The sequence below is a fragment of the Vulpes vulpes genome, chromosome 8 (genome assembly GCF_048418805.1).
Source record: "Vulpes vulpes isolate BD-2025 chromosome 8, VulVul3, whole genome shotgun sequence".
Taxonomy (NCBI): Eukaryota; Metazoa; Chordata; class Mammalia; order Carnivora; family Canidae; genus Vulpes; species Vulpes vulpes.
This window is the reverse complement of record NC_132787.1, coordinates 14550587-14578082: the sequence shown is the minus strand read 5'-3', so window position 1 is coordinate 14578082 and position 27496 is coordinate 14550587. Positions and strand designations below refer to the sequence as shown.

The 27496-nt window shown below is 35.5% G+C and overlaps 1 protein-coding gene across 1 annotated transcript in view; it reads right to left on the bottom strand.

Annotated features, from left to right (window-relative positions):
• Window positions 1-27496, bottom strand: part of CPNE8 (copine 8) — a 214150-nt gene that overhangs the window by 105344 nt on the left and 81310 nt on the right. Inside the window, exon 6 of the mRNA XM_072765596.1 lies at window positions 24559-24635. Coding sequence (XP_072621697.1) covers window positions 24559-24635 — 77 coding nt within the window. The remainder of the gene's footprint in view (window positions 1-24558; window positions 24636-27496) is intronic.

Genomic DNA, 27496 nt, shown 5'->3' with positions numbered 1-27496 from the left:
TAGAACCCAACAAGTATGTTTGCCCTCAAGAATATAACTCATCTCTGATAATCTATGCTAGTATGTATGCATCAAATACATAATTCCCTGTTCTCCATGTGTAAAGGAACTGGACTCTTTAGTATCTTGGCTGGGAAAAAAGTAAAAGAATGAAAAGTTAAAATATCTGAGCTGTAAATGTATTAATGTAAAATTATACTTATTGTAAGACTCCTCTATTCCTTCTTTCTTTCTATTCTAATATTTTCTTCAAGAGAGCATCATGTGGTCTCGACCTAAGAATGCCATCTCATAGTTTATGTGGAAACTGCCTACCACAAAGTTTTGTATTCCCTCTATCTTTGTTCCCTATTAGGGTAACTGTACATGTCAGGATTTTCCATTTTCTCCAGGTCTTTATGACTAAAAGATCAAGTAATTTATCCACGTACATTTTTTCTTAAATATTACATACATTATTTTTAGCATCCTTCCAGTAATCAGTTAATTTTTCTCACCTAGCCAGACCATTTTTTCTTCTAATTGTGAATCTCAAGATTTACATGTTCAATGTTATGACAAACTAAACACCCTGCCTGAACATGTACCTGAAAATACTTTAAAATGCTGAATAAAATTTGCTAAAAAATCTTTTAAATGTTCTAATAACCTGGCAAAAAAGTAAGGACCAACTTGAAGTTGAAGACGGAAAAGCAGAAAGACAAGCAGAGTTGACCCTGTAGAATTTGATCTTGGGTTTGTTTTCTATGGTTCCTTGGGACATAAAAATGAGAGATTAAAAAAGGTGTGGGGGGGTACTCACAAGGTGGACAATTCAATAAATGACTAATACACAACATAAAGCTTATATCACAATGACTATGCTGCCTAATAATAGCATAATTAGATAAAAGCATCTGCTTTGGAGAGACCTACAAAGTAAATCCCTGCCTTAAAACTTGGTGATGAATAAAAGAGAAAAAAAAATCTCTTAATCATTCCAAACTCAACCATTCTTGCTGCCTTAATTTTAATGTCTTGGGTAGTTATAAATAACTTCAAACCAAAAAAAAAAAAAAAAAAAACTTCAAACCAAGAATCCAGTTTAATTAAAGTGATCATAGGTATCTGGTAAATGTAAAATCTCTTTGAAGAATTTGCCTTCAAACTACATCTCAGTATATCCTCACATTAAAAGTTTAAAAATACATATGAGTTCATCTCAAAGTAGCATAAAACACTGAAGGAAAAGTGCCCCAGGTATTAGTCTCCAGAAACAGCAGGCTATGAAATCAAACACAGAATACTGGAAATATTATGCATAATATATGAAGTGTAAACATGTATAAGATACCTAAAATTTAAAGAGAAGGATGGAAATATGAGTAGGTAGCAAAAGATTATAAAAATAATCAAGAATACTTGGATAAAAAATTTGGAAATTCTGGAAATAGCAGTAATAGAAATAGAAAACGCAGTGAATGGATTGAAACAGAGATTAAATACAGCAGAATTAGTGAGCTGCAAGATCTGTAAAGCTGAAAAATGGCTGTAAGTAAATTATCCATAATGCAACAAAGAGAGGCAGACATGGAAACTATTATAAAGAGGTTTACAGACCTGGAGAACAAAGATAAAAGTTTTAATACACATCTAATCAGAAGTCTAGAAGGAGAAGAAAGATTGAACAGAGAAGATAGACTATTTGAAGAGAGAGTGGCTGGGAAACCTCAGAACTGATTTAAAAAATCAATTTCCAGATTCAAATGTCCAATGAATCCTAAGCAGCATAAATAAAAAATATAATAAAATAAAAGTTTATACCTATACCCATGAGACAGACATAGCAAAACACCAGAAATGAAGGGCCTATGTTCAAACGGGCCAGAGAGAAAAGGCAGATGACCTACAAGTAAAGGAATATCAGGTCAGCCCGGGTGGCTCAGCAGTTTAGCACCGCCTTCCGCCCAGGGCCTGATCCTGAAGACCTGGGATCAAGTCCCACGTCAGGCTCCCTGCATGGAGCCTGCTTCTCCCTCTGCCTGTGTCTCTGCCTCTCTCTCTCTCTCTCTCTCTCATGAATAAATAAATAAAATCTTAAAAGAAAAAGAAAGGAATATCAAATGGGGGCTGACTACTCAGAAGGAACATTGAGGCTGAAAGACAAGTGAAAATATCTTCAGAGGTTTAAAAGAAAGTAACTGCCACTCTAGGAATATATACAGTGTACATCTCTTTTAAGAGCAATCATGAACCACAAATATATATATTTTTTATTTATGATAGGCACACAGTGAGAGAGAGAGAGAGAGAGAGAGAGAGAGGCAGAGACACAGGCAGAGGGAGAAGCAGGCTCCATGCACCAGGAGCCCGACGTGGGATTCGATCCCGGGTCTCCAGGATCGCGCCCTGGGCCAAAGGCAGGCGCCAAACCGCTGCGCCACCCAGGGAGCCCCACAAATATTTTTAAACAAGTAAGAACTGAGTGAATGTACAGCCAAGCATGCTTGCTTGAGGCATTTCTAAAGGACTTCAAACTGAAGGAGAATGATTACAGATGGGAAGTCTGCGATAAAAGCAGAACAATAAAGGAGGTGGTAATATAGAAATCTTAATAAATACTGACTATAAGAATGCAAATGTTAAAAACTCAATAGCAAATATAAATGATAGCATTAGTCAGGGGAGGGAAAATTTAAGTCAAATCTTCTGATGTTCTTTGATTGTCCAAGAAGAAAGTAAAAGATGCTTTAACGTGAATAGAGGGATGCCTGGGTTGCTCAGTGAGTGAGCATCTACCTTCAGCTCAGGGCGTGATCCAGGGATGCTGGGATCAAGTCTGGAATCAGGCTCCCTGCAGGGAGACTGCTTCCTCCTCTGCCTATGTCTCTGCCTTTCTCTCTGTGTCTCTCATGAAAAAATACATAAAATCTTTTTTTAAAAATTTTAAGTGAACAGAATTTGATAAATTAAGTAAATATGTGTAAATACTTTCACCACACTACAACTTTTAAAGGATTTTAGAACCTAGAGTTTAGAAAAGGAGAATTGTGGAGTAGTGTTTTAAAAATACAACCAACTCAAAAGAAACTAAAGGAAAAAAGGGTGAAGCAGATAAAAAGCATTAAAGAAATAAATCCAGAGGAATAGTTATTAAAGCACATCATAATGAAATAAATGCTCCAGATTAAAATCATACTGTCGCTTTGTATAAAAAAAAATTAAAATTCGTCCATGAGCTACTTACAATAAACATCAATATTTAAGGATTTAGAAAGTTCAGAAGAAAAAATGCAAAGATATACTAAGAGGAAAAAACTAAACACAATAAAAGCCAGTGGACCCACTTTTTTTTTTGCTATATAATAGCAAATATATGGATTTTAAATTTAAAAAGACTGCTAGAAATAAATAGTTCTTATTTCATTAATAAGAGGTTCAATTCCGCTCCAGCCAAAAAAAAAAAAAAAAAAAAATAAGAGGTTCAATTAATTAGGAAGATATAATAATCTCAATACTCTATGCATCTAACATTATAGCTCCAAACATAAAAAACTCACCATATTACTAAAGAATATGTGTACCATTTATTGACCATTTTAACCTAGCAAACACTAACTTGGCCAATTTTTAGGGTTAACATCACCAGCATTAAGTCATGTTGATATCATGTCCTGCTGATATAATGTAATGAGGATACCTCACCTTTGTGGCCTTTCCCTCCAAATCTACAACTCCAATCTCATCATGAGAAAAGCATTAGAAAAAATAATCTCAAATTGAGGAGCATTCTAGGAAATATCTGTAATACTTCCCAAAACTGCCAAGGTCATCCCAAACATGGAGGGACTAAGAAATTGTCACAAAACAGAAGATACTAGGAAGTGAGATGACTAAATGCAGTGTGGTATCCTGAACTGAATTGCATAACAGGAAAAGGACACTAGCAGAAAAAACAGGACTAAAATTCAAATAAAGTCTGGAGTTAGTTAACTATAATGTATCAATGTTGGTTTACTAGTTGTGACAAACGTACACTGGTAATATAAGATGTTAATATTAGGAGAAACTGGGTGAGGAATGTACAAGAACTCCCTGTACTGTCTTTGTAACTTTTCTGTGTATCAAAAGCTATTTCAAAATAAAAAGATTATTAAAAACAATGTGAAGAAAGGAAAGGAAGACAGGCTGAGGAACTGTTCCAGGTTAAAAGACACTAAAATCAGGACAACTAAATTCAATGTATGATTCTTGACTAAATTTTAGACTAAGGAAAAACTGTCACAATGGATATTACTGGGACATCTGTTGAAAACTTAATATGGAGTATGGAGTAGATAACATCTTTGTATCATTGTGAAGTTTTCTGATTTTGATCATCAACTCCTCATTTAAAAATACACACTTAGGACACCTGGGTGGCTCAGTGGTTGAGCATCTGCCTCTGGCTCAAGGCATGATTCCAGGGTCCTGGGATCAATTCCTCCATCAGGCTCGCCGCAGGGAGTCTGCTCTCCCTCTGCCTATGTCTTTGACTCTCTCTCATGAATAAATAAATAAAATCTTAAAACACACTCAAGAATTTAAAGGAAAGGAGACACAATGTCTCCAACAGTATCTCCAACTTACTCTCTGAACTAGAATATGAAAGAGGGGGATGAGAGAGAAGAAGGTGGGGGAGAGAATGATAAAGCATTGGGACAAAGTTAACATCTGTTGCAAGTAAAATTCTAGGTAAAGGGCATCCATGAGTTTCTGGTACTATTCTAGTCATTTTTCTGTATATCTGAAATTGTATCAAAATATAAAGTTACCCAAAAAAAGTCAATTTTGAAAGTAGTTTCACATACTCATATTCTTCTACTAAATTTTGCAATATATAAGAATAAAAAAACTCGTCACCAAGAGAGCTGAAGATACATCTCAACAGAATTACTAAAGATGATAATCCTTTCCAAAACTGATACATGAGGAATAAATGGCCTTTTGGGAGACTAGATGGTTTACTTTTGTTTGATTCGATACTGCATTTTGTTGATTGTTGCAGTTGGTTTTTTTCCTAACTAACACTTTTCCATATTCCTTACTACTTCTCCATTACCTTTAGCACTGCCTTTGTTCATACCTTTACACTTTGGCTTGGACTACTGTAACCCTTCCAACGACTCAAGGCCCTTGTTTTATCTCAGTGATTTCTACTCATTCTCCAAATTTTTCTTTAATATATGGAACATTTACTAAAATCGATCACATACTATGTCATAGAATGTTTACTAAGGTATATCACATTTGTCAGCCAAAAAAAAAAAATCAAGTTATAAATTAATGACAAAAGGTAATTTTTTAAGAGATTTTATTTATTTGAGAGCAATAGAGGGTGCATGAGTAGGAGAGAGGGGCAGATGAAGAGGGAGAAACAGACTTCCCACTAAGCAGGGATCTTGATGCCAGGCTTGATCCCAGGACCCTGAGAACAGGACCTGAGCTGAAGGCAGACACTTAACCCACTGAGCCATCCAGGTATCCTGACACAAGGTAATTTTTAATACATTTCTGAAACCTCATTGTTAAAAGAAGGAATAGTGGACAAGAAAGAATACTTAGAGTGCCCAATAATAAAAATAACACCTGTGGGATTCTATTAGTTTTGTATTTTGTATGCAAAAAAATATAAATAAAATAATATTAAACAAAAATCCAGCAGTGTATAAATAAAAGAAAATACAACATCAACAACAATATTTCCTAACATATTAGGAAATGTTAACACTCCACTTTCAACAATGGATAGAACAACTAGACCAACAATCAATAAACAAATATAGGACTTGGGAAACATTATAGACCAATTAGACCTAATGGACCGAAAGAGCATACTCCACCCAATAACAACAGAACATATTTCTCAAGTGCACATGGAACATTCTCCAGGAGAGACTATATATGAGGTCACAAAACAAGTCTTAACAAATTTAAGCAGCTTGAAATTATACAAAATATATTTTCTAATGACAATGGAATGAAATTCGAAATCAACAGTGGAGGGAAAATTAGAAAATATACAAATATGTAGAAATTAAACAACACATTCTTAACAACCAAGGCATCAAAGAAAGAGTCACAAAGGAAATTAGGAAATACCTTGAAACAATGAAAATGAAAACACAACAGACTAAAACATATTGGATGCAATGAAAGCAATGCTAAGAACAAAGTTTATAATTTTAAACGCATAGATTTTTTTTAAAAAAAGGCTGCAAATGAACAACCTAACTTTATACTTCACAAAACTAGAAAAATAAAAACAAACTAAACTCAAAGCTAGCAGAAGTAAGGAAGTATAAAGATCAGAGACAAAGAAAATGGAGAATAGAAAAACAACACACACAAAAAGTTGTTTTAAAAAAAAAATTCAACAAAACTGACAAAGCTTTAGCCAAACTAAGAAAAAAGAGAGAATACTCAAATAAAAAGAATAAAAGAATAAAAAATGTAAGAGGGAACATTACATCCAATGCCACAGACATAAGAAGGATTCTAAGAGAATATCACAAACAATTATAGGCCAGCATATTGGATAACCTAGAAGAAATGGAAAAATTCCAAGAAGAATACAATCTAACAATTGTACTGGGAAGAAATAAGAAATATAAACAGATTAGTAACTAGTAGGAAGATCGAATCAGTAATCAAACACCTATTAACAAAGAAAAGCCTAGGACCAAATGGCTTCACTAGAGAATTTTCCCAAACAGAAGAATTGACATCAATTTTCCTAAAACTCTTCCAATAAACTGAAGAGTAGGTAGTAATTACAAGTTCATTCTACAAGGCCAGTATCACCCTGATACCAAAGCCAGACAAAGATAATATAAGAGAAAACCAGTATCCTTAATAAATATTGATGCAAAAATCCCACAGAAAATCCTAGCAAGCTGTTTTCAACAGCACATTAAAAGGATTATAAACCTGACCAAATGGGATTTATTCGTGGAAGTCAAGGATGGCTCAACATATAAAAGTCAGTTTAATATATCACATTAACCGAATGAAGGACAGAAACCATGTGATCATCTTGATGCAAAAAAGCATTTGACAAGATTCAACACCATTTCAAGATAAAACACTTAAAAACCTAGGAATAGAATGACACTACCTCAACATAATAACAGCCATATTTGAAAAGCCAACAGCTAACTTCATACTCACTGGCGAAAAGCTGAAAGCTTTTCCTCTAAGGTCATAAACAAAACAAGATGTCCACCCTTGCCACTTCTATTCAACACCAGAATGGGAGTTCTAGCTGGAGCAATTAGGTAATAAAAAGAAATAAAAGACTTCAAATTGAAAAGGAAGAAGTGAAATTATTCCTCTTTGCAGATGGCATAATCTTATATGTAGAAAACTAAAGATTTCACAGTAAAAAATACTGTTAGAACTAATAAATTCAGCAAAGTTGCAGGAAACAAAATCAACATAAACAGTCAATTTTGTTTCTGCATATTAATGAACAAAACGAAAAAAGAAATTAAGAAATCAATTGCACTTATAATAGCATCAAAAATAGTCAAATACTTAGAAATAACCTGAGAAAGTGAAAGACTTTCACACTGAAAGCTATAAAATATTGCTGGAAGAAATTTAAGAAGACACAAATAAATGGAAAGACATTCATGTTCATGAATTTTAACACAATACCGTTAGGATGTCTATACTACCCAAAGCAATCCACAGATTCAACATAATCCCTATCAAAATCCTGGTGTCATTTTTTTGCATAAATAAGTAGAAAAATTCGTCCTAAAATTTATATGAACCTCAAGCAACCTCAATAGCTGAAACAAATTTGAAGAAGTCCAACCTTGGAAAACTCCCATTTCCTGATTTCAAACCTATTACAAAGCTACAGTAATCAAAGAATGTACTAGAACAAAAACAGACAAATAGACCTATGAAAGAGAACAGATGGTCATGATTTTCATGTTGCCTCTACATCTTCCAGCCAGAAAAGGTATGTCAGGTCTTTTCCATGCTTTGAAACCCCGTGGCCTTCCCATTCCCATCACCTGCATCTCTCTCATTTCCTGGTCTGATTTTTGCCCCATTTTTATGGGGGGTTTTTTGTTTTGTTTTGGTTTGGTTTTTGGTTTTTGGTTTTTTTTTTTTTTTTGCTTCTGTTAAAGGCTCATGTGATTACATCAACCCTACTGAGATAATTATGAAAATCTCTGTATCTTAAGGTCAGCTGATTAGTAATTTTAACTACATCTGCAAAGTTCTTCTTGACACATAAGTAACATGACCACTGGTGTGACACTGGACTGCAAAGGTCATGGGCCCTAAATTTTCCTTCTATTCTCTACCTACCCTATGACCTCAGAATTTCATTCCTAGGCATAGAGTAAGAAGACATACAGTCACTTTTATAAGCAAATAATTTTATATTTTATATACAATTGGGAGACATAATAATTTTTACAGTAGCACCGCTTATATAGAAAAAAAACTAGAAGCTACAAAAAGCCCACTGACATAACATTAGGTAAATCTGTTTGTAACTCATAAAACTGATACAGTAGTGAAATAAATGAGGAAAGTATGGTTTCACACATCCACACATCACATAGTATATAGTGGGTTATCACAAACAATTCTGAGCAAAATATCAAGTCATAGGAAAATATACACAGTATAATTTCAGTTACATAAGTTGAAAACATGAAAAATGAAACATCACATTTAATGACATTAGGAAGGAGCTGCTATCAGGCTTCATATTTTCCCTGAAAATTAATATGCTTATGCTGAACTGAAAGCAATAAGTCATATCACTAAGAGATATGTCTTCAGTAATTTAAAATGCTTCCTGCCTTAAGATATCACCTTTATCAGCCTTTCTCAATGTTGAAAATTTTTAGGATCTCTTATTCATCTTTAGACTGGTTACCTGGTGAACATTTTTTCAAAGCCCCACTCAAATGCTGCTTCTCTGACTCCCATAACTAGAGTTGATTCCTCCCCCATCTCTACCTTGTAGATACTCCTGCTGTGATTCAATGAGGCCTAAGACATAGGCATTTGGGAGTCCCACAAAGCTGAGTTTACATGTCAGGTACATCAATTAATGACTGTGACCTTGAACAAGTTGTTTAATCTTCTTGAAACTCAGTCTCTTCCTCTGAGAAATCAAGATAATAAATGCCATTTTAATATCCTATGTGTTTAAACATAGCACAGAGCAAGTATTCAATACATTATAGTTATGATTATGTGCTTATGTATATTATTCACAAAAGCACGGAGTTCCAGAAGGGGAGGGATCATACACTGCCATCTCTGCAAGTCTATACCTAAAGACATGTGATATTCATGTTCTCTAAGCATTTGTTGAATTACACTGCATTCAAGACAGTAACTTCAGAAGCCCTCAGGTAAGTAACATATACTCAATGTGGATGTACAAGAAGACTAACAAATTAAACTGGTAGCATGCCTCCTGTTCAAACTTAGTGCTGATTTGGTCATTATATTAGCTCTTTGATGAGTGGGCCAGAAGATAACAAGATGTAATATATTTACTGATTGAGAGTAGGGAGAGGGAAGGAGGTGATTAACTATGAAAAAAACAGTCCACACTACACAGTGTTAGGCACCTAAACTGTTAAGGTCAAGGAATTAAGAGATAATCCTCAATACAAATATGTCAACTTCATATATGAACTAGACTTTTTCTTTTTTTCTATGTATGGACTAGTCTTTCAGTGGTAATAAATCCCTACATTCAACGGCATTGGAGAAAGGACACAGGCTCTATTAAGAGCTAGTTCTTAACTGGATAAAGGATAAATATCAAAACCTCTTTCCATGTTAAGCAAATCTATTGCAACTAGAGCAAGAAGAACTCAAACTGAATTAACTCTTTTTAAAAAATGAAATTTAAAAAAATTAATGCAAAAAAAAAATTAATGCAATACTCAAAGTTACCCAGTGGCACAATGAGGCATTTATGTAATATTGCACTAAAATTTGGCAACACTTCTTCATATATGAGAGTTCTGTTTATACTTGAATCATGAGGGAGAAATGACTTCAAGCTTGGGGCGGAAGCACTATACAAATAATTGACTGCCACATGTCCCTGCAGTGAAATGCAAAAAATGTGATGCAGAAATAAACATGTAAAAATTCATTCGTTATTCATCAACATTAATGGTTTTAACATAGGAAGTAAACCTAACACAAAACTATGTTTTTTCCTTATTAATAGATAAATACTTCTTTAATCCCAAATGAATTACTCATATGATATTTCTTAACCTTATATACTAAGTCAAATTGGTCTCTTGCTATGAAATACTGATGAAAATAAAATTTTGTATTTCATATTTATAGGTCCAAAGAACGAAATAACTATAGATAGATCATTTATTTAGCTTTGCAAAACAGAATTGCATTACAAACAGAATATCATTGATTTGCTTATTTATGCAGCAAATATTTGTAGCATTATCTACTTATATGCAAGGCATGGCAACTAGCATTCTCTCGGGTTCTGTAATATAATCACTGGAAAAAGATGTATTGAGTACTCACCCTTTTACAGGCATTGTGCTAGGTAGTCAAGACACAGATACAGTTGAAGTTAGATATAGTCCCTAGCCTAGAGGAGCTCAGTAGGAAGAAAACCACAATAAAGATGCCATACTGATACAGATACTGATGCAGTAACAATAAAGGGGGGTGAATATTATAACTGAAATAAGCAGTTGCTACAACTAACAATGGGTACCAATCCTAGTCTGCAGAGCCCAGGGAGATTTCATAGAGAAGGTGATAGGAACTGTGACTAACAAGGTGGGTGTATACTGGCAAGTGGGGCAAAGTGCATAAATGCCTTCCAGACACAGGAGTCAGGCATAGTGAAGTAAGAAAGAAGACACAGTGATGTAAGAAAATGGTCTACTGATGATAATTCAAGTTGCTTGGAGCATGATGTGTGTTTGGAAATATTCGAGTACACTGCTGGGTCTCGAGTGTCATTGCAGAGTTGAGTTTTCTCCCCCAAAGGTTATGGGGAAGAATTGAGAAAAGGGCTGAATGCTAGATCTGACTCCAAAAAGGTCAGTAGGAGCTACTGCATGCAGATGAGATTGGTGCACACAGTAATCACAGACCTCAAGGCCACTCAGGAAGAGATGTACACTTAAGTAAGAAGGGTTGCTGCAAGACAGTAGATGGACAGTGTGGCTGCTGAGAAATAAAGAGAGGGAGAAAGAGCCTAAAAGGACTCCCCACTCTCTCGCTTAGGAAACTGCCTAGTGGTGCTACCACAGAGAAAGGACACAGAAGGGGGAGTTTTGATGGAATAAATGACAAACTTGCTTTTGAGGCATATTCAAGTAGAGGTTTCTTGGAGACATTCTATTATCAGTAAGCAGTTGTACACATGCATCTAGAGCCAACAAAAGATATATGATTGCTGTAAGATGTAAGCCTCAGTGGTATACAGGTGACAGCTGAAATCAGGGACATATAAGACATCATCCAGAGTAACATACCCTGTAGGGTGAATCACAGACACATGTGGGACTCTAATAAAAGCCAGAAACACTTTCAGGAGAAAAATGTCACCCAGCATTTTGTGCATAATTTCAGGTCATTCCTGAGCCTGTGAAGAGGACTATCTAGGGAGCCACAAGGGGGAACTAAGAGAGACAGTGTCATGAAAGCAAGGGGAGAGAAGCTTCAAGGAAGAAGTGGTCAATAGCACCCAATGTCACAAAGAGGCCAGATAAGATAGAAATTATAAGCACCTATGGATAGGGCACACAGGAGGTACCAGGGCCACCCAAGCAAGCCATTTCAGTAGACTCATGAAGACTGGGTTGAAGAGGTAGTGGTAGTTGAGAAGCTGTACAAGAAGAGTCTTTGAATATTATTTGCCACGATGGGAAGAACTGAGGCAGAGCTATCGCACAAGGTACAGGTGGAGTTGCATGTCTGTAGGACAAGCTGAAGACACAAGCATGGTCTCTAGGTGGACTGCAATCCAGGGCTTAAATTGAGGCAGTTGTTGAGGTAGAGAAGAGAAATGTATGCTCAACTAAACCAAGAGGGGAAGAAGTGAACTCTATCTTGCCCCTCTTCTTCAGTAAACCAAAAACAGAAATGATTAAGGGGTCAGATCTGATTTTTAAAAAGCAGTTCAGCTCCTGGCAAGGCATTTGATTTATCTAAGCCTTATCTGTTCATCTGCACAAATATGACTAATAATCCCTATTTTTGCTAGGTTGAAGAAAGAATAAATGTTACAATATATGGAAGGCTCCTCACAAAGGCTGATAGAGTGTTAAATAACAAATATAGCAACTACCATAATTTGTGGTATTATTTTCTCTGAGAGCCAAAAGGTAAAGTTGTAAAAGGCTGGGAATGAGGAGAAGAAAGGTTATGTGACAGAGCAGCTGAAGGAAGTATTTATATCCTTTGAAAAAGCTCCTAAGGAGAAAGGAGAAATGCACCTCAAAAGTCACAGAGTACTGAAGGCTGAAGCCAGGCTGGAGATCAGGAGTCAGCGGTGTCAGCAGACCATTTGGTTCTGTACTGACACTGAGGTGCTCAGGCCTCAGGGGTGTAGATGCAGGAAGGGTAAATAGCTGGGGTTGATGACATAAGATACTACATGTTTCTTGTTAAACAAAGAAAAATCAAAGCCACATAAATAGCTCAATAATTGAAAACTTTAACACTAATGTTCAAGTAGAAAGAAACATACTTTTAGCTTATCAGCTTTCTTTTGAAATCTGATTACAGCAGAAAATTACGTCATTTCCAAAGGCAAAAACAAAACATCCATGCAGGTAGTTCTTCAAAACTAATAATTCATTTAATTTATATCTCCTGCAATCTTATCTTTCCATGCAATATGCTTTGTCTCTAAAATACAAACAAGGTGTCATTTTTAAGATTTTACTATACCAGTTACCACAAAAACATACTACTTTACTTTTACTGTTAAAATATGTCAAATGTCAGAAAACTGCAACTGCAACTTTTGTTTAAAATCTTAAAGACTGTGCTCAAGAAATCCATCTGCTACCCTATAATTTGTTAACATTATAATTAAATTAAATATGATCTCATTTTATAGTCAGAATATAAATGTTGACATTAAAAGTAAAGCAAGACAGTTATCATGATACAGAATCATAATGAGTACACAATTATTTGATAAACAGTTTTTCAATAATAAAAACAGAGTAAGCTACTTATAATCTCTGGAGACTAAGATACTCTTTTTTTTTAAGATTTTTATTTTATTTATTCGTGAGAGACACAGAGAGAGAGAGAGAGAGAGAGGCATAGACACAGGAAGAGGGAGAAGCAGGCTCCATGCAAGGAACCCGACATCAGACTCGATCCCGGGACTCCAGGATCACGCCATGGGCTGAAGGCTCCACTAAACTGCTAAGTCACCGGGGCTGCCCTAAGATTTTCTTTAAAAGTAATTATAGGGGCCCCTGGGTGTCTCAGTCAATTAAGTGTCTGCCTTTAGCTCAGGTCACGATGCCAGGGTCCTGGGACCAATCCCCGCATTGGGCTCCCTGTTCTACTAGGAGCCTGCTTCTCCCTCTACCTCTGCTGGCAGCTGCCCCTGCTTGTGCTCTCCCTCTCTCTGTCAAATAAATAAATAAATAAATAAATAAATAATTTTAAAACAGTAATTATTGGCAAAAATGATCTGAACCTAGCCCTCAAATACCACATCAAAAAAAAACTTTAAACAATTACTTTACTTGGGCTGTGATAAACTAGATCTATCCATCTATCTCCAGAAATATTAGAAATATTAGGTTGCTAGCATTACTGAAGACACACTCTGCATCCATAATGTAGTAGAATACAGATGTACAACACTATTATAATCTAAAAATTCTGTTCCAAGTCCTGAAGTGCAAAGTTATAATGTACAGGAGAGACAGTGTACTTAACAAAAAAGAAAAAAAAAAACATATAAATGTGACTATTATTCTGGAAAATTCAGTTCAATAAACATTTACTGAATCTTACTATTTACAAGTCCCAATAACAGGTCTCTACAATACACAGGATATAATGGTTTCTTTTTAAGTCTTTTCACAATTGTTAAAAGAAGAAAAGATGGAGGAAAAGCATTCAGCATCTTGATTGAATTTTGGGAGGCTGTTCTGGTACTTTGCTTCAACACGCTGTGGAAACCACATATGTCATGGTGAACAGAAGAATTAATAAGAACAGAACAAGAACATCAACTGTGTATTCCTTTGATTATTTTTTAAGTGGACCTGCTTAAGAAAGAACAATAGGGAACTTAAACAAAAATAGTATGAAAGGAAGAGGGTAAGAAACTTTACAAAATGTTGGAAGAAGCTAACAATTCAGTTAGCTAGAAGTGGTATATTTACACTAAAAAAACTGAATACATTCATTCAAATGACTAGAAATATATGTTGGAATCTAGATGTATTTGAAAATGTCAGTTTGCTAAATTGTCCTTTATGTTTTGAGTCTTTCATCATAGTTAAATCGGGAAAGAGTTGAGATTCAGTTGCTCTATCTACATGATTATTGGGAGAGTCTAATCAATACTGGTATCAAAATAGGCAGTGAGTTGTAAAGATTACTGAGATTTTTCACTTACTAGAATTTATTCTCAGAGCAGCCTGTACTGCAAGGTTCTGTATTGCAAGAATGGCACCATAGCCCAATCAAGGCTAATTATTCACAAAAGTTTTTTTTTAAAGATTTTATTTATTCATTCATGAGAGACAGACAGAGAGAGGCAAAGACATAGGCAGAGGGAGAAGCAGGCTCTTTGCAGGAGCCTGATGTGGGACTCGACCCCAGATCCTGGGATCACGCCCTGAGTCAAAGGCAGACGCTCAACCCCTGAGCCACCCAGGCATCCCATTCGCAAAGGTTTTTAAGATAAATACACAATTAACAATATGTTTAATCTCTCCTCCCTGAACTTTGGAAGAGAAGAAAGCATCAGAAAGCTCATTGTTTTTTTAGAAATGGAAGCACAAAAAAAAGAAAGAAAGAAAGAAAGAAAGAAAGAAAGAAAGAGAAAGAAAGAAAGAAATGGAAGCATGTCATCCTGAATTAGCAAATGGAAGAAATAACCAGGAAAGGTAAGTATCTGGTGCTCTTAACTTGGCAACACACTATGAATTCAGAATGATGATTTTCTAGATCAGGAAAATAAATCTCATTTGTTTATTTACCTCTTTCAAAAACTAGATATGGATTTATTTTTAAAATTCCTTCCAATAGCCTTCCTATATAGATTGTGTTGGCTCTAGAAAATTTAATGCTACCCCTGGAGAAGAGTGCTATCAACCTGGTTGACCACAGAGAGAATGGGGGCAGTACTCCTAGAATGGAGACTGGTTAGCACTCCCAGGGCTATTGTTTTCCTCTTAGTATTCATAGGAAACTGAAGAATCAACCACATACCCTACAGAAGCCCAGTGTAGTCCCAAAGAAGATAAGTCTTCAGGACCCAAGATGAAAGCAAGAGAAACAGAAACTTTTTTTGGAGATAAGCCCTATTTACCTCAGGAAAAAAATTTTACCTTGGACTGTGCTTGCATTAAGAGTTGTGTGGGTAAGAGATAGTGCCAAGGAACTTCATCCTTGAAACGACCTAGGTCAAGATGGGTCAAGCTCTTGAAAGCTCTTTTTGTCATCCAGAGATGTTCTTGACTTTTAAGTAAATAGTTTTTTATTACTAAAATGAAATAAAATTTAAAAAATTACATTTTCTTCAAAGCCAAATAAATATATTCATTTGTGAAGGCAATATAATGCTCTAGTTAAGCACATATGAAGCTTGGTTTCTCCAGAATCTTTGTCTCAGTTCCTTTCTTTGATGAATGGAGATAATTAGAATACTTATCTACTTTATAATGGTGCTATAAGGATTAAAGAAGTCATTAGGTGTAAAGCAGGTATTATAGTGACTGACACATGATAAGAATTCAATCAAGTTAGCCACTGGTATTATTTTTTAAAAAATTCACTTATCCCTTTCAATTGCTTTGAAGAAAAGAAACAACTGTGTATATGTACAGGAACATATAGACAATGTCCAAATGTTTGTTCCAAACATTCATCTCATCAGTGGGTTAGAGCTCAGACCAAGATGCTTATTCCAAGGTTGGCCCATAAAGGCCTCTCTTCACCTAATGGTTTGCCTAACTATAGAACTAATATTCCTAGCCTACATCTTGAGTCCCAGAATCAGCAAATTATGCCATACCTAAGAGGGGAGAAAAAAGAAAGGAACAATGAATTTCATTGTAGAGGAACCTATAATTTCTCTGAAAGATTTTATTCAACCTAATTTCTAAACATTGTCTATACAAAATAACCCATTAGAAAATTATCTGATACTAAATTAAACTAGGAATGTTTATTCAACAAAGGTGGGTACTATTTAATTTAGAAGCCATCTTCCAAAATAACACAGCTCGTATCTTATCATTTCTTTCCTTCAGTTAAGATTTTTCCATTAGTTTTCAATCCAACTCAATGAGGTTAGAAAAATATAAATTAAAAAAGTGCTGCAAATGTCTATACTCACAAATGGAAATAAAATGACCCACCTCTTCCTAAAACATTGTTAACTTATGGAAAGCCCAGAAATGGATGATGTTCCCCTTGTCAGAAAATGATACATCCATTCATTCAGTTACTTGTACAAGAGATCTGAAGGTCTTCCTTGAAGTCCTTTTTAATCAAGACTATCAGCCTATCATTAATCCTTGTGAAATGAATCTTAAAAACATATTTTAATCAGCTTACTCCTCTTCATCTTCTTAGCCCAAACTACCATCTTCTCCGAACCAGATTATTTCAACAGCAATTAATTTATTAATCTTTCTGTTAACTACCCACAATTATTCTGCACACAGAAGTGAAAGAACCTCTCTGAACAAAAACCATGCTTTTTCTCACTGCGTTTATGATAAAATTCAAATACTAAAAATACCTATATATTCTGGTCCAAGCCTGTACTCTAATTTTCAAAGGGCTTCTATCAATATGTAATTATATTTATTTGTGTGACTCTTCATTTAATGAAAAGATGATTAACTCCATGAGGACAGGAACAATTCTCTGTTTTCATAATTGTATGCTTAGTCCCTAATAGTTCTGGCCCATTATGAATTCTCAGTAAAGATTATTGAATAAATGAATTAAAAGAAGAAGAAAAGAGAATCCTTAAAACCTCTACGACACTGAAGTTCTGTCTGATAGAAAAATAAGCAAATCCAGGCAATAAATATAGCCTATATAGGAAGCACTAACATAAAATGATTTGCCTTTTTTCTTTGTTAAATTTGGATGCCTGGAAGTTACTTGTATATAATAAGCTTCATAAGAACAGGAAAATATAACATCCAAATCAGAACAACACATCAACCATTCTGGGGCTTGCCTCTGATGATGATGTTCAGGACTATTTTGAGAAAAATGTTATCTTACCTATATCTCTCCTGACTGGCCATATCCTTTGCAAGCCTATCTATTCAGATTAGTTCTTTATTTATATGCTTTTACCTATAACTACTGGAATTTCTGCAGAGACCAGAGAAGTGTGGGAGCTTGCAGCTATATACAGTCTGCTCTTTTAGGTTAAACAATTTTATCTCTGCGGATTTTTCCAGAGCATGAGCTCAGATCGACAAATGAGTGTAAGAAAGTGGGCCAGTTGAACATTTACTAAAGTTTCCGTTATATAGAAGACTCATAATCTTGTGCAAGATATGTAAGGAAATGTCCTATAACTGCCTCTACTTTTGGTCTTTAGAGAACACACAATTTTTCATATAGACTCCCAGAGGTTGGTAAGTGCTTTACACCAGATCCATGAAGCACCCAACATCTCTCTAAGGTGTGATCAGTTGTTCAATTTTTAATGTGTTAGAAGTGTATAAAAATTACTATGTATACACTTCAATGGAATCTTTGCAACTGAAGAAAAATAATCTTTAATTGATACTGTACTCTAGATGACATTTTGCAATTACAAATGAATGTGGGCAAAGCTCTAAAAATTCAAGACATTTCCAGTAAAATAACACCATCTTATAAAACCCAAACTAATAAAAAGCAGAAATTTAACTCCCTCACAGTTTGATTTTTCAGCTCTATACTGAGAATAGACAAAACAATTTTTAATATTTATATTTGGTTGCATTTAACAAACGTAATTAAGTTTGGTTCAAAATTGTCCTTTATCTAATCTTGCTGAATTCCTAGCTAAATGCCTCTCTAAGGAAAATAAATAGACAAAAAGACAGAAAGACAGGAAGGAAGAAAGGAAAGAAGAGAGAAAGAGAGGGGTGGGAGAGACTGTTCAGTGATTTCATTTAAAAAGTCTTTCCTAAAAGACGCTGGCTATATTTAACACCAAAAACAACATTAATAATAACCACAATTTGGGTGTTTATGAAATTCTGGTGTCCTCCATGACAAAATTATTATATAAAGTATTTCTATTCCTTAAAACTCTCTTAAAAAGTATATTATTCATATGTTTCAGATGCGAAACCTGGAGCTCAGAAATTTAAAGCAATTTGCTCAAATTTTATACCCAACAAATTACAATCCCAAATTTGACTGCCCTCAAAGCCCATGTATTGTCAACTCAACTCTGTGGTTGGCTATTTATTTATCTCTAGGCTATGTTGTTCATATTAAAAATGTAACCCCCAGATATAAAAGCATAACACGGATATACAAATTCTGTCATGTTACCTAGAGAATTAGCAGCAGAGATGGTACTAAAAACATCATATTCTGATTCTCAGTCCAGTGTTCTTTCTACCAAATAAATCCGGGAATATAACAGTATCACTCTAATTTGCACTCTGATCTTTAATAAAATGAAGATGACTTTGAAGGTCAAAATTGCCCACAAAGTTGACTATATTTTCATATACAAAATGTTGCACAATAAAGACGTGCTCTGCTTAATGGCAAGTTTACGTTTCTCACCTTCATGACTAATCATTTTCCTATTCTTCCTCTTCCAGTTCCTTCTCTCACTGATTGATCTACATGCACCCACAGCCACAGCATAGCTTTCAGAATCAGGCCACATTTGAATCAGATCTTTAAGGCTCTGCCCCAAGTCCCCCACAAGCCTTATTCATCTTCTTCTGCCTTATTCTGCAGTTTCCTGTCTGCTCTGTTCCTCTCCCCATATTTCTCTTGTTGAACTTCAGCACCCAGTATGCTGTGTCCTTGAACCCTGTGTCAGAGCTGGGATCCCGGTGTCCCTCAATCAACTAACTGCAAGCTGGTCTTCCATTTATCACCTGCTCTGAGTCCCTGTCTCTGTACTCTTTTCCCCTGGGTCCCTCCCTTCATCCTCTACCCACTACTGATTGCCTAGATCACAAGCTGCTTAGCCACCTTACAAAGAACATAGTCTTTTCCCTTAGCCCAAACAGTTGCCAGTTCAGTTCCCATGGAGTTCCCCCTCCTCTCTAAGGAGTAAGAATCTTCTTTCTAATCACAACCAGTCCCTGCCTCCTCACTCCATCCTTTTATATGGAACTAGTCATGCCTGGATGAGCGAATCAGGAACAAACAGGTCTATTACTTGATGAACATAATAAATGCTTTCCTCCCAGAGGAGAGAATGGCAATCTTTCTTAAACTGGTGCTGATTCCAGCATTTTGGAAGGCTTTGCTGAATCCATCACTAAGCTCCCTAAAGATAGAAGAAGTAAGACTCTCTGACAGCATCACGCAGAAAATTGGATACAATCTCCCAGCATGAGAAAACACACTGCTGAGTGGGTATAATGGTAAATAATAATGGGACGATCTAAAGAGAGGAGTCGATGAGTCATAGGAAGACACAGTAAATGTTGCAGACAAATTAAGTAGCACAAGACTCATTTTAGGAGGGTTCAGGGAAAAGACCAAAATGTTGGATGGAATTAAGATATGAAAAATGTGTTTGCTCAAAACCGGAATCCAAATTTGTTCAGAACTTGAATTCAATAGAACAGACTGTTGGAAATTGTGAAAATCTTAAGCTGCTATTAAAAAGTAAATTAAAAATTCTTGAACATCAGTTCCAAAAAAATTCACCTAAGTTCCTGCAAATCATTAAAAGATAAATTTTATTCTCATAATAAAATAAAATCTGTTTTTAAAGTGATAATAACGGAAACACAGAAAATAAAAAGATGATTTTAAATCCAAATTCTGTATTTAATTGAGCATGAGCCTATGTACTAGAAATCTATTTTTCCTTTGTAATAAATACAACTTAGTTTTCAAGGGCTTGGTCAGTAATAAACAATTTAAAGCTCTAGTAGATCTGATTTAAATCTCTAAATTTTATAGTTACCATCATTTTTAAAATTCCTCCTCTGAGAAGATATAACTCAATTGCAATCAAAAAGCTAAAAGAAATTATTCTTAATACCTTAACAGAAAATAATCTAAATTAGATCCTTTAAAGGGAAGAAAACAATGGAATCTTTTGAATAACTTAAAATTTTTAAAATTATTTATTTATTTATTCATGAGAGACACAGAATGAGAGAGGCAGAGACATAGGCAGAGGGAGATGCAGGCTCCATGCAGGGAGCCTGATGTGGGACTCGATCCTGGGGTGATGCCCTGGGCCGAAGGCAGGCATTAAACCACTGAGCCAACCAAGCATCCCTGAAGAACTTAAAATTTAAATGGAAAACTAACTGGAAAATAAATCTCTAATCTAAAACAAATTGGTAAATAAGCCCTAAATCACTTAGATAATGCTATTTAAGATAAATAACATCTGGGACACAGGGAGATTGTTTAAATTCAGGATGAGTTAATTTTGTTAACTGAAGATGGATTATCTGCCTCAGGAGGTGTCCTATGCTCTAATTCCAAAGCCTATACCCATCCAGATAGGAAAAACCCTCCAACTCCTTAACAAGATTGGCTAAAGTAATGGCTGCAAGAGGAGAGAGTGCAAATTCTATTTCTATCTCCAGCCATGAGGAACCAACCATGCTGAACAGTGTGATGTTTAGTGACCATCTTACAATGTTATCTTTAACTAGATAGACAGCTAAGCCCAGAGCAGTTTCACTCGGTGGGGCAGGAGGCGGCAGAGGGGACTGTGAGGAATAGATGTAAGAGCTACATGTTAAATACATATTATTTGCCAACATGAAGTTCATTTTTTTCTGCCATGATTTCATGTATTCCACTCTACTTATATATTCTATGATAAAACATGGTATCTTCCCTTAGAAGTCATGTTCATCATCAAGTTTCCTATGAGAAAACAGTTCCCTGATCTTGTATCATCTCTGACATTCTCCCTGGCTCTATCCTTTCTTTCAAAACCTTTCTCTCATCCCTTCCAACCTTCCCATCTCTCCCCAACCATCTCTCCATTAGATTGGTTTGAAAAATCAAATATGTGGAAAAAAATATCAGTGAATAGAGGCAAGCAGGGGTGAGTGTGGAACCTGAGAGCATCCATCTAGCAGACCAGATGATTTGAAGGGCTACTTCCACATTGTGGGCAGACGAAACTTCCATGCAAACATTTCATTCTTTTCTTTAACCAAACTACACTTTTAAACAAAAACAATAAACAATTTTCATTGCTTTTCATTTGAGGTTGAAGTAAGGGAATAAAATGCCATTTGAACAGAAGATGAATCTTCTCTCAGAGCACTTTAGCAAGACGGCACGCTCACCCAGTGGACCCTGTCCTTCCATCTATATGCTCTCCCTTCTCTATACACACAACCTTCTCATACCTAGTGTTTTTTTGTTTTTGTTTTTGTTTGTTTTTTTATAGCTAGTGTTTTTAATAAAAAGTAATATTTTATCAAACAAGATGGTGGGTTACAATAAAAATGTATTTTTCGGAGATCCCTGGGCTGCTCAGCGGTTTAGGACCTGCCTTCAGCCCAGGGTGTGATCCTGCAGTCCTGGAATTGAGTCCCATGTTGGGCTCCCTGCATGGAGCCTGCTTCTCCCTCTGCCTGTGTCTCTGCCTCTCTCTCTCTACGTCTCTCATGAATAAATAAATAAAATCTTTCTAAAAAGTGCATTTTTCTTCCATTGTTCACCTGGGATGGAGTAACTGCTCAGGTAAGGGCAGAGGAGTATATTACTGAATGCTTTAATTAATAAATCAAAAATATCATTCTCCCAGCAAACCAATTATATTTACTTTTACTCTCCTATTTTTGATTAGTCTCTCCTATTTGATTTCCCTCTCTCACCTCTTTCTGTTTTTCTCTTCATCTCAAGTATCTAACTAGGTTTCCCTAGTGTAATAGGCCACCACACTGCCATTCTTACAGTTTTATTTTTTGCTTCTTTCTTTTGTCGCCAATCTCTTTGCTACACTCAAGCTCTATATTTCATTGCCCATTTAATATTAACACATGCCTGCCTTGTTAAATTTACTTTAAAAAAAATTCTTTTTGAACTCTCACTGCTCAAACAAGAAGTCCACCTTTTACCCCTTTTCTTAATATTTACTTACCTGAAAAGACTTCCCAGTACAGTCAAAGGTTGAATAAAACATTAGTTACATATACTTTTAAAATTGAATGAATTCTACCTTTGTCAATAAGAGAGATATAATATCAACACTTCCAATAAAATTGCCTATATTACCAAAGACCCTATAGATGAAGCAAAGTGAGTAGTTAGAACAGTTTCCTGTTGCCTACACAGATTTCCAAGGCTTTGTCTCATTTATGCTATCCCATCCTCAGCAGGAGTGAGGAAAAACATAAAGGGCATTTCATCTTTCCTGATTATGTGAGATGATCATAAATCAACTGCCAGCAAATATTCCCAATATCTGCATAATTATTACTCTAGACATCTTCACCCATTGCCTGAATGTGTTTTTGTTGATCTAGTGAGAATTATTGAATCAGCTGAACAAGAAACACATCTCACACTATATTTACCACACCTTCTAACCGGTATAATATCAACTTTTTAATATGTTTCAAGACTAACATAAAAATAGTTTTCTACTGGAAAATATTTTATGTAACTTAAAAGTTTTCTGAAAGTAGAGCTCTAATTTCCCATTATGGAGAAAAAAAACACCAGATCAAAATAACCAGTAAAATGACCAATTTAAAAGTATGAGAGCAAGTTCCATAAAAATCTCTATTCTGAAAAAAAAAATAAAATAAAATAAAATAAAAAATCTCTATTCTGTTGATGTGAAATAAAAATTCTATATTTTAACTGCTTTCGTTTTCACTCAAAGAATATTCAGGGCATCAATATTCAAAGTATTATATGTACGACTGATATGTTTTAGCAAAAAGGGTGAGTTAGTGATCTTCCAAGAATTTTCATGGCCCTAAATCAGTAGACTCAACAATGTAGAAAATATTTACATTTGCCTTACAGATTACTTATCACTGACATATTAAAGTGAGCATAAACATATTTGAATCATATGCTTATATATCTTACAAAAATATGAAAACAAATTATATGTGAAAGTAGTGTTGAAAAGGCATTGATATGCAAAAGTCTTCAAATTGGCACTCAGTAATAATTTTCTAAGAAAACCAAGTTAAATAAAAGAAGTAAGAATTCATAGATTTCTTATTAGTGTAACAAGAACACAGTCAGTATGAAGTTCAATTTTATAGCGATAATGTGAGAATGATGCCTTGGACATTTCAAGTATTTGGATATCAAAGGTGAATAGATTTGAAGAGTTTTGACACATTTATTTTATGAATTTGAGATTCTTAAAAGACTGTTGAAGATATTCACTTCAAAATTCCCCAAGCCTTTTGATATTGTGGTTAGCTCTGCAATCTTCTCAGTATTCTCTCTAGATCATTTGATTTTTATGAACAGTTAATTGAATCCAAATAATTGAGATTGGGTAAGGGGAAGAAGAAGGAAGACAGTGAGGGGGAAGATTTAGGGGAAAAATATCTAAAGTCAGTTTTCTATCTCATTTGGAACTGGAGAAAACAGGATCACGCTACACAAATGATCTGAAAATGGAACATGAGCCCAGTGATTGAAAGTGAAGTAAGAATACAAAATTCTGAGATACTACCTTCTCTTAACATTTATAGACTTCGTTTGTGTTTTACAAACCAATATTGTAGTAAAAATCATTATTAAAATCCCAATCACTAAAAATGCATATAATTAAGCATATGGTATAAAGAATGGTGCTATATGTAGCCCCTGGCCCAAAGTAGGAAAGTCTCTTTTCAAAATGTTTCTTAAATCTAAGAATTAATGCTTATAACCAAAAAGGAAAACAATACATTTCCTTTTTAAAATCTTATTTCATTTTGTGAACATTTTACAGCATGGCATATGTCAGCTGAAATAGAAATGATTCTTTACAAACATGTCAAAACTCTTTGTTAGAAAAAAACTTCAATAAGATTTTTAAAACCACTTTGGTCTACAACCATGTATTCATCAAATCCAAACTACCAAAATGAAAACTGAAGAGTTAACATTTCATTGTCTGGATTAAAAAATACTTACACTATTGGCTTTTCCAGGCGACTTCCCTGAGAACCAACAATCTCCCCCAATGTACAAAACACTTGTCCCAGAAAGTCCTAAAATAGATAAGAGGATTAAAGCTCATAAGTTCTCAAACTGTCTTTACACTACATATTTTGTACAACATATTTGCATTGTTTTCATTGCTGGAATACTCTAACCTCTAATAGTAAGTAAACTAAGCTCAATATGCATTAATTTTAGCATGTGATTTTCCTGCAAGTTTGCAAAACCCTTTGTCCTTTTATCACAGCAGGCTTGTTTTTGCAAGTAAGCAAGGCATTCTTTTCTTTTTCTTTTTTCTCTTTGAAAATACAACAAAAATGGGGGAAAGTTCCAGGATTTGATTTCACAATTGGCTTGATTTTGGATATTTCTGAACCTAGTAAACTTTGGGCTGAGGCAATCTGTGCAAGCACAGAGCAGTGGTGGTTAACAAACAGCAGCACTACCTACAGAAAGATTGTGAGATGTGGCTACAGGTGGGGCCCCAAACCACACTACCAGGTGTCTGTGTATTCCACTACTGCCACTGATTACCAGGGATGGGGCAATTAATTAAGTTCTCCAGTTTCCTCCTTGCTAACATGTACTGGTCCTCCTCAGAGTTGTTTTGAGGATGAAGGAGTTATCACATGAGTTAATATTAGCATATACTGACCACGTAAAAATAGGTAAAGTATTATTATAAAGTTCATTAATGTACAATTAGATGAATCTTATTTGAGTACAACTGTATACTTATTTCCAAGACCCAGGATAACCTTGCAAAATGTAAGGTCTGTTATTAATCTTCATTTCACATATAAAGAAACTCCTAATCATATAGGAGGTTGACCTTTTCATGTTGTAAAGCAGTCAGTAAGCAGCACGGTCAAGACTAACCCAGATGTTCTGATTCTAGAATAATATGCTGACTAAGAATTTAAACATTGTAAATACAATGCAATTTCATATGCCCATAAAATCAGAGCTTCGACATCTTTGTGAATGAAGAAAATACGGAAGTAGTTCAGAGTAGTTCAGAAAGACACACCCTCCAGGTTAGCTTGTATATGATTTCAATCCCCTAAAAGAGAAGGTGGAAGATCTCCAGTGAACTGGCCCAGGAGAAGCCCTAAGAAGGATGGACAGGAATGAAGGCAAACAAAATGTTGTTTTAAAGTATTTAATAAATAAAATGTTTCAATGTCTAATAAGTCACAAAAGTAAAAACAATGTCTTCCATTTTAAAAAAATTAAGGAGGAGTGTTCTAACTCTCATGAAGAAAAAAAGTCCACACTGCAGACTAGGATAGTCATGGTAACATTTCCCAAAGGAAGTAAGCCTTGAGAGTCAAGTAGGAATCTGATCAGAGGAGAGAAGAGAGTTGGACATTCTTCGGCTAGGATGCAATGGGAAGTTACTCAGATCCCAGGGCTGAAAGATAGGAGAAGGGAAGAGGGGTAATGGACAAAAGCAAGGAAGGAATGTGTTTTGTTTAGCAAAACCAGTCATTCCCACCAAGGAGGCCACTTTGAGCAATGGAATGTAGAAAGGGCTTGCAGAGACCACCAGGCTTAACAGAGGACCCCCCCCTAAAAATATCCATAAGCCCTAACTGACCAATGGGCTACTTACAACAGGCACAGCTGCCAAAAAAGGGAGAATTTCACACCTCATCATACCTCCTCATCTTCCCCCTTTAAAAACAGCCCCTTCCCACTGCCTCCTGGCAGACAGCCTCTCCTCTTGATCAGGCCGCTTGCTCCCTTGCAGTGTTTTCAATAAACTTCTACCTCCTTTGTTCTGCCTCAGGTCCATTCTTTCACCTCCAGTGCCCCATTACTACCAGCTTCCACCAAAAATAGGCCCACATTTGGGGGCCCCAATCCAATCAAGAGACACCATTTAGACACATCGGCTAGGAGTCTCATCTGTTAGCCCCTTAGTAGGTGTTTCTTTCACCTTACATGAGCCAGTCTGAGCCAGTTTGGGCCATTTTGGAGCTGAGGACTTGAGCCTCCCTAAGTTTTCCTATAGTTACCTTCAACGCATTATAAAACTCAGATCTCTTCCTACAGGTGGGATTTTCTGCCAGTTTTTGAAAATAGATTCATGTACTAGCATGTTGACATGCTAGAGATGTTTAATTGAACCAAAGTGCCTAAATAATAGAATATCTATAACTCCTTAATGTGTATGTAATGCATATGCAAGTTCCCTGCCCCCCAAAACACTGAATAAAGGGTTCCTATACTTACACCAGAGGGAGACAGGGCTTTGACAGCTGCCTCCATCTTCTCACTTGTAAAAAGTAATAGAAATTTCTATGCTTTCAACACTTTCTTGGGTTGTGTTCAATTTAATGAATGCCAAGGAGTGAAGCCCTGGAGTTCATTTACAATTTCAGTTAAAAAAGCAGAATTGGCTACCCCAAAATAGGCCTCCTTGGCAGAAGGATTATATTTTGAAGAAGCAGCAGACACAGCAGAAACCCTGAAAACCAGATTAGAAGTTACCCTTTTGTAGGAGATATTTACATTAAAAAGAAATTTGCATTTGTGTCTCCCTCACTGTACTAGGAAGTGGGGGGGGGGGGTCACTAAATCTCTAGGAACTCATCTGAGCAGAGAAGGCAGAGACTTAAATCTGCATAAATCATGCCCTCTCTAATATGCTTTGCCTGAAAACCTCCCATAACTGGTTTCCCACCCACCAACATCTTTTGTCTTTAGGTAGAGATGGTATAAGATTTGGACCATTTCAGGGAATTACTCAGCTGTTCCTGGCATTTTACAAGAAGTATACTATGTTATTAAACTTTCATTTGTTTTTCTCCTGTTAATCTGTCTTTTTCATTACAGAGGGTTGTCAGCCAAGAATCTTGACGGGTAGAGGGAGAATTATTTTTCCTCCCTGACATAGTTCTAAAGA